The 14317-nt window shown below is 35.0% G+C and overlaps 1 protein-coding gene across 8 annotated transcripts in view; it reads left to right on the forward strand.

The window, feature by feature from the left end:
- SNCA (synuclein alpha) overlaps positions 1-9576 on the forward strand; it is a 232234-nt gene extending 222658 nt beyond the window's left edge. For all 8 annotated transcript variants that reach the window (XM_045506657.2, XM_074343953.1, XM_045506655.2 and 5 more), the window contains 2 exons: positions 6933-7016; positions 9069-9576. In XM_045506657.2, coding sequence (XP_045362613.1) covers positions 6933-7016; positions 9069-9101 — 117 coding nt within the window. In that variant the 3' untranslated portion in view covers positions 9102-9576. The remainder of the gene's footprint in view (positions 1-6932; positions 7017-9068) is intronic.
- Positions 9577-14317: the final 4741 nt, after the last annotated feature.

The raw sequence follows: 14317 nt of genomic DNA on the forward strand, positions 1-14317 counted from the left end.
ACACCAGCATTCTGTAGACTGGCAAATTTAGGAATCCATTTCATAATTTCTAGACACATACACTTTGTCCTAGTACAATTTTTTTTTAATGTGGCACAAGACAAGTTACTGACAGATCCAAATATCTTTAGTTTCTCTGTAAGAAGCAGCCTACATTCAATAATTAATGTTTCTGTATTTTATCTTACTTGGAAATGACCTTAATGAATTTCCATCATTTAACTTAACATAGTAAAACTCTAAATCACCAGATTTAGAAAACTATTTAAGTAGACATATCATAAAACATAATTATTTTTGAAAAGCTCACTTAAAAAATTTATCTCCCTTATAATTATTTAATTCACTTGTTCTTAACAATTTAGATTACTCATAAAATTTCATGCAACACTAAAGCAGCTAGCCATCATCTTAAGTTATTTTTCTTTCTGACAAATTTTGTAACAGAGATAACATGAGCTTATTTGACCATTAGTAAACCTAAGTAGAATAGATTATGTTTATTGCTGGTAACTCTAAACACATACCTGTTTTAATTAAACCAACAAACTTAAACTATTTTTTATTTACCAAAGATTACCCCAGATCACATGAATTGGAAAAGCATTTGATTTAATGTCTATTATATTTCTGAGCTTAAAAATATTTAAATTGATAAGCATGTATTTTTCTTTAAGCCATTTAATCAAAGCCAGTTGTTTTTTTTTTAATAAACTAATTTTGGCAATACCATCCAGAGGTAGAAAAATATCATATATGCATAACATTCCATAGACATACAGAAACACAAACAGGGACCCTGTAGTTTCTATTCCAAAATTTTAGCCAAGACTTGGTAAAATAATACAAAACTCACTAGTTCATAAATAACAGTTGAATCTAAATTGTATCTCTGGACGATGGAACAAGTTAATTTTACTCACTTAAATGGCTAAAGCTTTTTACTAATTTTTGTGGAGAAGACTTTTAGGTTTGTATTTGTCCTTAGCAAGTAATCTTATGGAATCTGAGGATTACATTTTGGGCAAGGAAATATTTATAGCAGTTTGTATTTTATTTTAAAAAGCCTCTCCCCCACCCCCACTTTTTTTCCTTCAGTCCCAGAGTATTCTGGGCTGCATTTTGGTTGTCTCCTTGGAGTGTTTACATTTCAAAGACATGACAGATTTACATCTTTAAGGGACAGAGAAAGAATGCAAGTCATCTCCTAGGAGTCTTGGAGTATATTTCTCTGTTTAATCAGAAGTCTAGTGTAATTAGTATTTTCCTTCTTTTTAGGACACTTCTGTTCCAATGTTCTGATCTTTTACAGTATGTACAAACATCTTGAGATGAATAGGGGAGGTCTTGGGGTTGGTAAAGATAGGTGTATTTTTTTTTTCCTAGAGCTGCATTCTTGTTTTGCAAAGATTTGTAAGATAAAGATTTTAATTCCTCCAAGAACTGGGTTGCAGCCCAAATAGTACCAAAGGGCTGACCCACCCATCCATCTGCATTATCTTCAATTTGCACTCTTCTATCAGGGATATTTCCAAATAAGATGGAATCAAATGATTTCTATATTCTGGAGCTCCAGGGTTTAATGAAGTATGCCTTTCAAAAGTCTGGGTAAAGTCTTTAACAAAGACCTTTGAATTTTTTTTTTTCTGAACATACAATTCAATCTACCATTGAATTGTATCAGGCCCTGAGTATTGGCCTCAAGCTGATCCATTTCCTGATTATTTATAAAAGGGCCTGGGTCATCTATAACTTTTGTGAGAGTTTATTTTTCCCAGGGAGCTGTCTGGTTTGTCTGTTAATTATGAAGGGAAGAACACACCTTAACAGCCAATCAGGGTCCCTGTAAGTGGGACTGTGCATGTCCACTAATCTTTCTGAGTCCTTATATTTGCTAGAAACAGAAAATGGAGATAAGAGGGCTTTGTCATTTGATAGAACTGCTGCTGTCCATAGACATGGACTCTGCATTTGGGGTCCAGGCTATATTTGCAGGGAACATTGCCTAGGAAATCCGAAAACTAGCAGAGCCTGATGACAGAGCCCTACCACCTGTCCCAAGTGATTCTGCTAAATTCACTCCCTGGCTTTCACAATTTACACAAGTAATCTTTATGCCCTGGGCTGGTGATCAGGAAAGAGTGCTCTCTGTAAATCTTAACAGAAAAGGGAAGTTAAAATAGGCAGATGGGGCTGAACAAGGCAAAAAGCGTATCTTATTGTTGTGTGCGTGCTTTTATAATATAGGGGAAACATAGCAAACTTGTCTAAAGAGATGCCAGTCTGGTGAGAAACCTGAACTCACAAGTCTGTAAGGCCAGCTCAAACAACAAGCTTGTAGGACCTCTGCCGGTATTCAGTCCTGTGATTTTCCTCCTTATGACAAACAACACAAAAGACAAAAGAAAACAAAGACCATTTCTAGGAATCAACAGAAAATAAGCATTCTAATATATCTTTACCAGAGTCACTATACAAAAAGAACTGAGTCACACAAATATTTTCTTCTGCTAATCTAAATCCAGAAAAAGGAAAAGGACTCTCACCACCCTCACTTTCACCACAGGCAGAGATCCAGGAGATGTAACTGATGTCTTACGTTCTACCAGAGGTTCCAGGATCTCTCAGCCACAGCAGCCCCAGAACAAGCAATGTCCAAAGGAGAGCCCCGCACTGGGTACCAAACTGTTGGGAAGGCGGGCGGAATTTTCCCTTCATTCCTTATAGGTTCTTTGCCTGGTCTATATCTAAATTGACATAAGGCAGATTAATAAAAGAAAAAGAAATTTAAGTCCATACATATGGGAGTCCCACAAAGATATGGGACTCAAAGGCAGTCAGTCAGGTGAGGCTTACATGCTCCCCCGAGCTAAGGTATGATGGGAGCCTAGAGCTTCAGAGGAGGGGAAGGCAATTCACAGGAAGATGAGAAGAGCAGATGTTTGGTAATCAGATGTTTGCCCTCCCGCACAGATAAGTCTTTCAGATTAAAAAAAAAAAAAAAAAAGTTATTTCTGGTAATATTCTCTTCTGGTACAGGCCTCCTAATCTACATTCTTTGAGGCAGTTATGGAGGAAGTAAAAAGCTCTTCCTGAGTCTGCTGGGTCTTGATTGCCTTCAGTTCCAAATAATACATCTGCCAGTGTCACATTTTTGGGTGCATATTCTGCTCCCCATCGAATGCGACCAATCACCACAACACCACTCCTGTTTCTTCTACAGCCTACTCATTTCTCTCCACCCAACCCTGGATAATTTCAAAGAAAATACCTAGGTATGTTATTTCATGTGAAAACATTTGATTATTTTTTAAAGTTTAGGACTTTTTAAGAATAAACAATGGCTGTTTAATTAAATACCAAGTTAGTGTTTAAGTTCCACCAACTCTCTCATATTTCTCATTTTCTTAAATCAGAATTCAAAATAAGAATGAAATAAGATTCTTGAGTTGTAATCTTTCTGATGCTCTCTCAAGTCCACTTTATAGGTGTCCCAAAACTTTGTTTTCCTTGTAATTTACTTGCTGAAGTAGTTGTTATTGGTTCTGTATTGTTTCCCACAGTCCAGAACTTGCTGATTGCATCCAGTGATGTGAACTTGTTCTTCATTCCCTTATATTTGCTATAAATTGTCGGATCCAGTGATAGATACCAACCAAATTCAAATGTTTGTCAAGGATACTTTATAGGTGGTGATATGTAGTGCCATCAGGGCACATGATGTGTGATTATATCTATGTCCCCTTGGCAGCCATTGGTAATCATTGCCTAGATTTCCTTGTAAAAAGGTGATATTCTAGTTCTATCATTCCTTTCCTAGAAGGAAAGATTACATCCATAATGAAAACTTGTACTCATCAACTATTTGTTTACACTAATGTATAGTTTGTACAGGAAAGGTAAGATAAATGTTTGATGGTTTTCCTGTGATGACATTTCTCCTAGTCAACTCTAGTTCTGATTACTTGCTTCCACTATATAATCCATCTCCTCCTACCTATGCTGTGCTTTCCTCATACTGCAGCATCCATTCTGACCACTCTATAGCACTTTAGTGAATATTTAGGGTCAACAGGCTACATGTGAAGGGTATGGTAAGATGGTGAAATTATATTGCAGCACAAGACTGGATAGGAAATCGAATTCCTGTTCTTAAAGGATTTTGAGGACTTGAATTTCTGTTCTTAAGGGATTTTGAGTACTCATCTTGTATACTGCAACTTCATCCCCACTATTTCCTTGCCTTTCACTAGTTTCTCCTGCCATACCCTCAGAGTGATTTTTCCCCCTACACACTACCAGAGTTTTGAAAAACAAAAACTAATTCTCACCTGTTCTTTGACTAATACTTTTTGTTTGTTTTTCCTTCTGGGTAAACTTTTATAGTATTAAAAATATAATGGCCCCATAGAGCATTCAATGTTTGTGAATGGACTTCTTTGATGGGTTTCAGCAATGAAATTATGAGATAATTTTGTTTACCAGGAATAGACCCTGAACTAGGTGCTAAAAGAATAGGCAGGGTATAGTCAGGGACATGATAGGATGTCCCGTTTCTCAGTTTCCAAAATCTATAGATAATTAAAACATTTTGAATGCCAAAATTCTTTTGGGGAAGAAGCTCAGGACAGTGGTTAAGAGCACAGAGTCTGAAGTCATCTCCGTTAGTTTGAGCAAATTTCTAAACCTCTTTAAAATCAAATTTCCTTGGGAAGATGTGGCTGAGGATAGTCTGCCTCTTGAGGGATCTATGAGCTATTTCCACTTCATGTAATGTAACACAGTTAAAGATCTTAATGACAGTTTATTAATATTAATGTATTTAAATGAAATCAATTTCCTTCTCCAGAGAACAACACATAAAGTCTAGCAGTCAGACTTGTGAAAGCACCATGTATTTATTCTTTTAGTAAGTAAAGGCTTCTGAAAATATAAGCCTCTTCTTGTCACATGTTAACACTAATTGAACATCCTGGGATTTATATTTCTTTTCTCCCTGTTTTTTTTTTTTTTCCATTTTCTGTGTGTTTTCATTCTTATAGCTGACTTTCTGTCTCATCACTTATTTGACCTCTTTTTTAAATATTGTATAAGCATTTCTCCTATGATTTTTCAAACACTTGCCACCTAAGTATATCTGTTAACAGGGATAGATTGATCACATATTGGGATCAAATGAAATCTAGCCAGCAATTCACCAGCAACATTCACCATTACTTGGATAAACTTTGAAGGATGCAACAGACACACCCCAATACACACACACATCCAATAACATTCACCAATCTTAGTTGTATAGTTTGCACCTTATTTGTGATGGTCAGAAAGCACATCAGTTCTGCCATATTTACTTGTCCAATCTGTATCAAAATCTTAACAAATGAGGTTAGAAAAAAAACTACTAAAAATTTAATAAGACAGGAAATTTGCCTTATTTTCCTATACTTGACTATCACTAGAAGTTATCTAAATACTAAGAGGGGATTAATGATATCATTGGCTCCTCTCAATTAGAAAAAGGTATTGCTGCCCCATTTTATCACTAAGGCTATTTGATGCTTAGAGAAAGCTTAAGAAACTTGTCCAACATCACAAGAGATCTGGAATCTATGGAAGCTAGGATTTGAATGCATTTGAATGCAAGTCTTATGATACTACAGCCCTCGTGTCTAACCACCAATCACAATACAGAACCTGTATTCTTGATTTGTACCAAAAGGTGAAACACTGAAAACAGTATGTTTACTCCACATTTAGAAGTGAGGTATTTGAGGGATGGTTTATATCTTATTTCATTTATAAATAACTTGGACTTTTAAAAATTTATAAAATAGGAGTTGGGCAGAGGAGGATGGTCTATAAGCTTCTCTGCCTACCTAATGTGAGCATGGATGGGCTTTAGTTTGACTTTTTCTCACAGTCAACCATTTCCTTATCCCTCTGCCTACCTATCATTTTCATGATGAAGACATGGGGAGATGATATTTACATGAGGCAGAGTTTCAAACATAAGCCACCTTGAGGGACTGTTTGATCTGTTCGAGTAAGTCTATACAATCTCACGTTGCCTCTCTGCTCTTTCAGATTTCAATTCCTTTTCTGGAATAAATACAAAGCAACAAAAAGTATTTACTCCAAAAAAGTATTTAATGAAGAATACTAATAAGACCATGACCATTTCAGGTTGAATTTGTGGTATCTGATTTCTAAGGAGAGATACTTAGAAAATTGACCAAATACATTGATTTTTCTTCCTCCAAATATGTATGATTTCAATCTTGAAACCTCAGGAAAAAAGATGTGTTCCTTTGCCATCATTAAAAATAAATTATAAAATATGTGATTTTAACTTATAAATGGTATTTTTAAAACTTACAAAATGGTAAAAAGAACATGCATTACTGCCCAACAAAAAGTACTTTTAATGCTTTGTTGTACCCTCCTCCAATCTATTTTACCCTTGTATCTGAATTCTACTTAGGTTGAGTCCACAATATGTACAATATTTATATGCTGCTAAACATTATACCATAAAGAAATTCTTATTCTATAATAAAATTTTTGTCATAGTAATACATGTTTTCATAATAATCTATTGAACATTTGAATGATAATTCTAACTCTTCATCATCAATTGAACACCTAAGTTAACAGGTTTTTACTGCTATCATTGATCCTATGAAAAATACCTTTGGAATATTTTCGAACAGTGAATTACCTGGGCAAAAAAATTGTGCATTCTTTGGGTTAATAACATGTTACCTCAATGTTTTATCGAAGGCACTGTATAGTGTAGAATGCAGGTATACCGAGTGCCATTTTTACCACATTCTTGCCAGTACTCTATGTAAGATCTTTTCAAAATATGATTGTGATTTTAAAAAGTGAATGCTCCCTCCTCATAGTCTGTGTGTTTTTCATTTAAATACCAGAGTGAAGAAGGAGCCCCCCAGGAGGGAATGCTGGAAGACGTGCCCGCGGAGCCTGACAACGAGGCTTATGAAATGCCTTCTGAGGTGAGAGTTTATGCACATAAAACTCCGAAAATAAAATTTAAGAGTTCAAGTTGGCTCGAATAATCAGTTATTTCCCTTATATTTGTCCTTAATGAGAGTGATTTACTCTCTAGATGCTAAGTTGGCCAAATCCAGGACATGTATTGTGTGGACAACTTGCAGTTTAAGAATGCTTTTTACATTTGTAGTGTATTGTTAAAGAAGAAAAAAAAAAGGCAGCAGCAGTGATGAGAACATATGTGGTCCATACAGCCTAAAATATTTACAGCCTGGCCTTTTACAGAAAGTTTGCTGAGCCCTGCATTAGAGAATTATTAGAAATTTTACATTATTCTAAACCAAATGCCAAAATGGAAAGTTAGAGAAATTAACTAAATGCCAAAAGAAGATAATTATTTTTGCCATATATTTCCAGTGGGATATTTGCACAATATAATGAAAGTTACTCAAAAAAATTAAAGTAGAAATATGATTGATGCATAGTTTGCAATAATTGGTATATTTTAGTCCAGCATTTTAAATGGCATACTTTACTTTGAAAACAAGTTTCTTTAATAGAAAATGCATCACAAGGAACATTAGGAAATATTTTTAGACAATGAAACTGACTCATGAAGAAATAGAAAATCTAAACAAATCTCTACCGAAGAGACTGAATTATTTATAAAAAAAAACAAAACAAAAAAAAAAAAACCTACCCGTGGAGCAAATCCCAGGACCAAAAGCTTCACTGGTGAATTTTACCAAAAATTTAAAGAATACCAGCTAATTATAATAAATGCCAATTAATTTATTATCTAAAAAAGTAGAAGAGGTGGGAGAAATCCCTAACTAATTCTATGAGACTATTACCCTCTTACCAGATCACCAGAAAATGTATTAATTTCTGCAAATGGAATGATTATCAATATGCCTTTTAATGATGCCATAAAGAATAATACATTGAGATTAAATTATTTGCCTAATTTTTTTACCAATACTTTGGGGTTTCTTTATAAAAGCATGGCACAATGCTAAATAAACACTATAGAAAATACAATAAGAGTAACTGATAGGACCAGGACACAAGGAGTTTACATTCTAGTAGACTCAATAAAAATAAATATATTCATTTATATTGACTGCCTTCTTCTATACTGACTGCCTTCTATTTCCCAGGCATCCCAGGGGCAAAAATATACACGATACACAAAAACGTTAACATTTTACAGTATTTATGTCAGTCAGGAGAAGCTTTATAGAAGAGGTGGGGGAAGGGGTGGGCAATAAGATAGGCCAAAATAAAGGAGAACATTCTACCATGTCTTAGCTATGTCTGAGGAGCAGTGAGTAATAAAATATGATTCAAGCTCAGAATAGTGACAGATTAAGGCTACTGAGATGGATCGAAGACAAATTGTAAAATACTAGAGAAACCTTGCCATGTAAGTTTGTACTTAATTTGGAAAGCAGCTTGAGCTGTTGCAAATATTCTGACATTATTAGACATTATTAGTTCCTTAGGAGGACTCATCTGGCCACTATGGTTAAGACCATTAAGATTTTTCTTGTGTACGTCATCCAAACATTGTATGGGGAGAGGAGCTTCGAAATAGTAATAATTGAAGAAGCCCTAGATGAAGATGAAGTTTCCAACTGGGAAAGTAAAAGGAGAGAAAATATGATTTGCCTCGAAATGTCTTAGTTTCTTTCTAAGAAACCATCTGATTTGGTTCTCACATTTACTGGCAGAAGAAACAAAGCCGGACAGACCAACTAATTTGTCCTCCAGGACTAGGTCATATGATTGTTAAATGGCACATCTGAAAGTAGAATTCACATACCCTAACTAACTCTGACCACCACTCTAACTCACTTTTATATTTGACAGGAAGACAAAACTATTCAAAAGAAAATGATATTGGATGTAGCAGAACTGTTCCAGAACTCTTAGGACTATATAGCCTTTATTCAAAGCAGCGAGCCATGTCCTGTCTCATTTGCCCTGAGGCCCTGATTACTGGCCCCTTATCCTAAACCTTCACGCTGTCTTTCTGATTTTCCTAATATTAGGAAGGGTATCAGGACTACGAACCCGAAGCCTAAGAACTATCTTTGCTCCCAGTTTCCTGAGATCTGCTGACATCCTGTACAAGTGCTCAGTTCCAGCGTGCCCAGTCATGACATTTTCTCAAAGTTTTCACAGTGTATTTTGAAGTCTTCCATCAGCAGTGATTGGAGTATCTGTACCTGCCCCAACTCAGCATTTCGGTGCTTCCCTCTCACTGAATATATGGTAGCAGGGTCGTTGTGTGCTGTGGATATTGTGGCTTCAAATCTAAAATGTTAAAGCAAATTAAAAACACCTAAGTGACTACCACTTATTTCTAAATCTTCACTATTTTTTTGTTGCTGTTGTTGAAAAATTGTGAGTGATTTACTATCATATATTATAGATTTTAAGGTGTCTTTTAATGATTCTGTCTAAGAATAATGATGTATTGTGCAATTTGTTAATATATACAATACTTAAACATGTGAGCATGAAACTATGCACCTATAAATATTAACTATAAAATTTTATTGTTTTGTGATGTTTTATTAACTCGTGTTTTCATAAAAATTGTGACAGCTAAAATGTTACGTCATTACAAAAATCTTTCTATCCCATCTCACTTTAATGATAAAAATCATGCTTATAAACAACATGAAATGAGAAGTGACACAATAAAATATAAAGTCCTTGCCAGCCATTTGATGAAGAAGGAATTTTAGACGTGTTAAAAAGGCCAGATGGAACATTAACCCTCTACCTTGGGAATTCCCTGAAACACCACCACCCAATGTTCTGATGGCACTGGTGCCTTAAGAGGCTCTACTAAAAAAAGTGAGTTCCATGGACTAGAGAAGTGATTTTGAGTACATCCCCTTAAGATATTCATACGACACATTACCATTTCATGCATTAAAGACTCTGAGGGAACCTGGTTAACTTTAACCCAGCATTTTCTTTTTCTTCTTTTTTTAAATCAAATCTTTTTCCTTCTAGGAAATACCTTTAAGCATTTCTGAGAACTACCAGAGAATCACCTTAAAAATGTCAGCTCCCTAGATTTTATGAAAATCTCCTACTCCTTTAAATTTTGCTAGATATATAAATTATAGGATATTTCTTTAGGAAAGATTTTTCTACTTAGGAAATGTCTGTTAACTCCCCATGGGTGCTGACAATAAATGTGAATGTCAAAAGACCTGTATAAATCAATTATTTAGTTTGTCTTTTTAATTATTCAGGAGAAAAATGGCAGAGTCCCTTTAAAAAATCACCAGTAGAAAGCAGAATTTTTAGACAGAATATTCTAGAAGCACTAGGCACATTCTATGTAGTCATGAGTAATCTGATGTATATTAGGAATTGGCAAGGAAGGAAGACAGAATGAATATAATGACTATAAGCATGATCACCATAGAAGCTTCCTTTTTTACCTAATTGGAAAGAGACTACCAAGTGTTAAGCTGCCTGTGCAGTCTTAAGCTGGAGAGAAGTGGTAAGTCTCTTATTTCATTTAGATGTGTTAATGAGTATTCCTAAACCACATGGAACAGTAAAATCTTTTGTACAACAAGCATTCTATTCTAGTACTAATATGAGCATAAAAAATGCCATAGGAAGATATATACCATAGTGGTTGTCCTGAACCAAGCATTTAAACAAAAAGTTGCACAAGGGAAGAAGCCTTTTCAGGAAGATTGTCTCACAGCCACTGCTGAGACAACCTGACCTGAGGGCTAGTCTGCTCCTAGGTTTTATATGCAGACATCAGTCCCCTAAGTCTGATTTATTCAGCCTCATATGTTTCATGAGGTCTTCAGCAAAACAGGTCAAGAAGAGCTTTGGCACACAACTGGCAGCACAACAATCTAATATATGGTTTAGCATTCCAAGTCAGAGCTTCCTTGGTCGCCCCACCAGTATGAGATGCAAATATATTCCTCATCCTTCTGGCTCATCCAGTGGGTAACTATTGGATCAACCACACACAGATGTACACACAGACACACAGACACAGGCTTCAAGGACAACCATTAGTTCTCAGGGACAGTGCTGTCCACATACATACTGAGGAAGAAAAACAGTTTTCTAACTACAAACTTGACAGATTCCTCTGTCGACTGCACTGACAGTACTCTGCATCCTGGGGTGCGTTCATCCTACTGTGTTCTGTCTTGAGCGGGAGCACAACAGAGCTGGCACTTCCCTGTTTGCCCTGTCCCTGGAATCTGAATTGAAGATACTTTTTTTTTTTTCCTCACTGTGTCAAATATAGAGGTAAGTCATTTGTTAATACTAACCCAAAAGTGATACTCATGTGTATGGAGATTTATTTCTAATTCTAGGAGAAATTAGCCAGCTCCTGATTACTCTGACTGATCCTTCCTTATAACTAAACTACGCATATCCTGTGACAAGAACTAAGTTATCTATTTTAGTGAAAGATAAAAATATTATTATAATAGTAGTCACAATAAAGCAGGCTGTGTCATTTCCCTGTTGCATCATGTGTACTTAGCTTCTGTCAAATGGCAAAAAAATACATATATATAAAGTATAACTAAAATTGTTCAATTTTACATTTTTATAATGTAATGACTGAATTTATAAATGAATAAACTAGAAAGGGCATGAATTAATAATTTGTATTTTTAAATTATGTTAACATCTTAACATTTTATAAGAAGCTTTGACTTTCTAGGTGTATATTTTTTTGATATAGTGATACTGTATTTTATCCTTTGAGTAAGCCTAGATTTGAAGAATCCGAATGCAATAGAATAGATATAACACAGAAACTATTCCTAAATATTATTTTAGTTTCAACATCTCTTATACAATTATCTAAGATTTTTTTTTAATGTTTCTTTGCTGCTACAACAATATCTTTGATCATTTAAAATCCAATAGTTCAGATGGTATATTGGAAGCAGCTAAAAAAGCATTCTTTCAAAAAGTCCAGCTTGAGCCTCTAGTAATTTTGCTGATATAATATACTTCTAAAGTCAGGTAGGATTGCATAGGGGATTTCCAAAGTTGATCCTGCAACTATAGTTAATATACTGGGATAACTCTTCTTATGAACCTTATGAAAATGTATTCTTAGATTCCCTTAAAGGTCAGTGACCAGAAATCCCCACTGTTTCTATGGCAACACAGCAAGATATGGTGCCTTGGAAATGTGCTGCATTTTAATTAGGAGTTCCTCTAGGGCCTCCTAACAGCCTTTTGCAGGTAAACTAAATACCAAGTTGCTTTATATCTCACAGTGAGATGAAGGCTAGCCCATCTGTAAATGTCAAAGCTAAGCTGCGATCCAGTAAAGCCAAATTTAAACAAATACAGTCACAAGTCTATGTGCTTATCTTACAAAAGACTATAGTACTCTTTACCTAAAATAATCAGGGATGCTTGCCTAATTAAGCTGCCAGGAGGAGTAGTGAGGATCCTGGATTCTAAAACTAGACTATGTAGGTTTTGTTTGTTTGTTTGTTTGTATATCACTTATTTAGACTATGTAGGTTTGACTCCCAGTTACGTCATTTGCTACCTATGTTACTTTGAGTAAGTCATTTAATGTCTTGGTGCTTCTGTTTCCTTGTCTGTAAAAATGCAGATGATAATAGTACCTCACAGCATTGTTGTGTGGATTAAATGAGTTAATATAAGTAGAATGCTTAGGACTCTGACTGGCCTATGGTAAGTAATCAATAAATCAGTGATGCTATAGTAGCAGTAGTGCAAGAAATGGTGGTAGAGGTGGTGGTGGTGGTAGTAGTAGTAAAGAACACTGTATTTTTAAATGTAAATAAGAAATACATATTTAAATGTTTAGATAATTCATTTATACCACCTCTTAATATAAAACAGTTATAATAGCCAATGCAATCTTGAAAAAGAAGAACAAAGCTGGAGGCACCATACTCCCTGATTTTAAACTATATTACAAAACTATAGTAGTCAAAGCATCAAGGCACTACATAAAAACAGACACATAGACCAATGAATGGAACAGAATAGAGAACCCAGAAATAAACCCATGCATATATGATCAGTTAATTTACAACAAAGAAGCCAAAAATATATAGGGAAGGGAAAAGATAGTCTCTTCAATGAATGGTGTTGGGAAAACTATACAGCCACACGGCAAAGAATGAAGCTGGCCCATTATCTTACACCAAATGCAAACACTAGCTCAAAATGGATTAAAGACTTGACTGTGAGACCTGAAACTATAAAACTCCAGGAAGAAAACATAAGCAGTAAGGCCTTGATAATCAGTCTTGGCAAAGATATTTTGAATTTGACATCAAATGTAATAAAAGCAAAAATAAATGAGACCACAAGAAACTAAAAAGCTTCCACATAGCTAAGGAAACCATCAACAAAATGAAAAAGCAATCTACTGAATTGGAGAAAATATTTGCAAACTATGTATCTGATAAGGGGTTAATATTCAAAATAAAGATTCATACAGCTCAATAGCAAAAACCAAATAATTCAATTAAAAATTGGGCAGAACATCTGAACAGGCATTTTTCCAAATAAGACATACAGATGGCCAACAAGTACAAGAAAATTTGCTCAATATCACTGATCATCAGGGAATGCAAATCAAAACCACAATGAGATATCACCTCACATCTATTATGTTATTATCAAAAAGACAAGAGATAAGTGTTAGCAAGAATGTGGAGAAAAGGGAATCCTTGTGCACTTTTGGTGAGAATGTAAATTGGTGTAGCCACTATGAAAAATACTATGGAAGTTCTTGAAAAAATTAAAAATAGAGCTACCATAAGATCCAGCAATCCCACTTCTGGGTATTTACTCAAAGAAAACAAAAACACTAACTCGAAAAGATAGATGCATCTCTATATTCATAGAGCATAATTTACAGTAGCTTAGATATGGAAGCAACCTAAGTGTCAATTAATGGATAAATGGATAAAAAAAATTTGGTATGTACAGTTGACTCTTGAACAACAGGGGTTTGAACTGTGGGAGTCCACTTATATGTGGCTTTTTTTCAATAGTAAGCACTATAGTATTACATGATCCACAATTGGTTGAATCCACGGATGCGCAATTGAGGATACGGAGGGCTGATTACAAGTTATACACAAATCTTCGACTATGCAGAGGATGGGCGCCCCTAACCCTTGCACTGTTCAAGGGTCAACTACACATATAATGGCATGCTATCCAGCTATAATGAAGAAGGAAATCTTTCCATTTGTGAAAGCATAGTATCATCAAGGTCCATTCA

Source organism: Camelus bactrianus, chromosome 2 (genome assembly GCF_048773025.1).
Source record: "Camelus bactrianus isolate YW-2024 breed Bactrian camel chromosome 2, ASM4877302v1, whole genome shotgun sequence".
Taxonomy (NCBI): Eukaryota; Metazoa; Chordata; class Mammalia; order Artiodactyla; family Camelidae; genus Camelus; species Camelus bactrianus.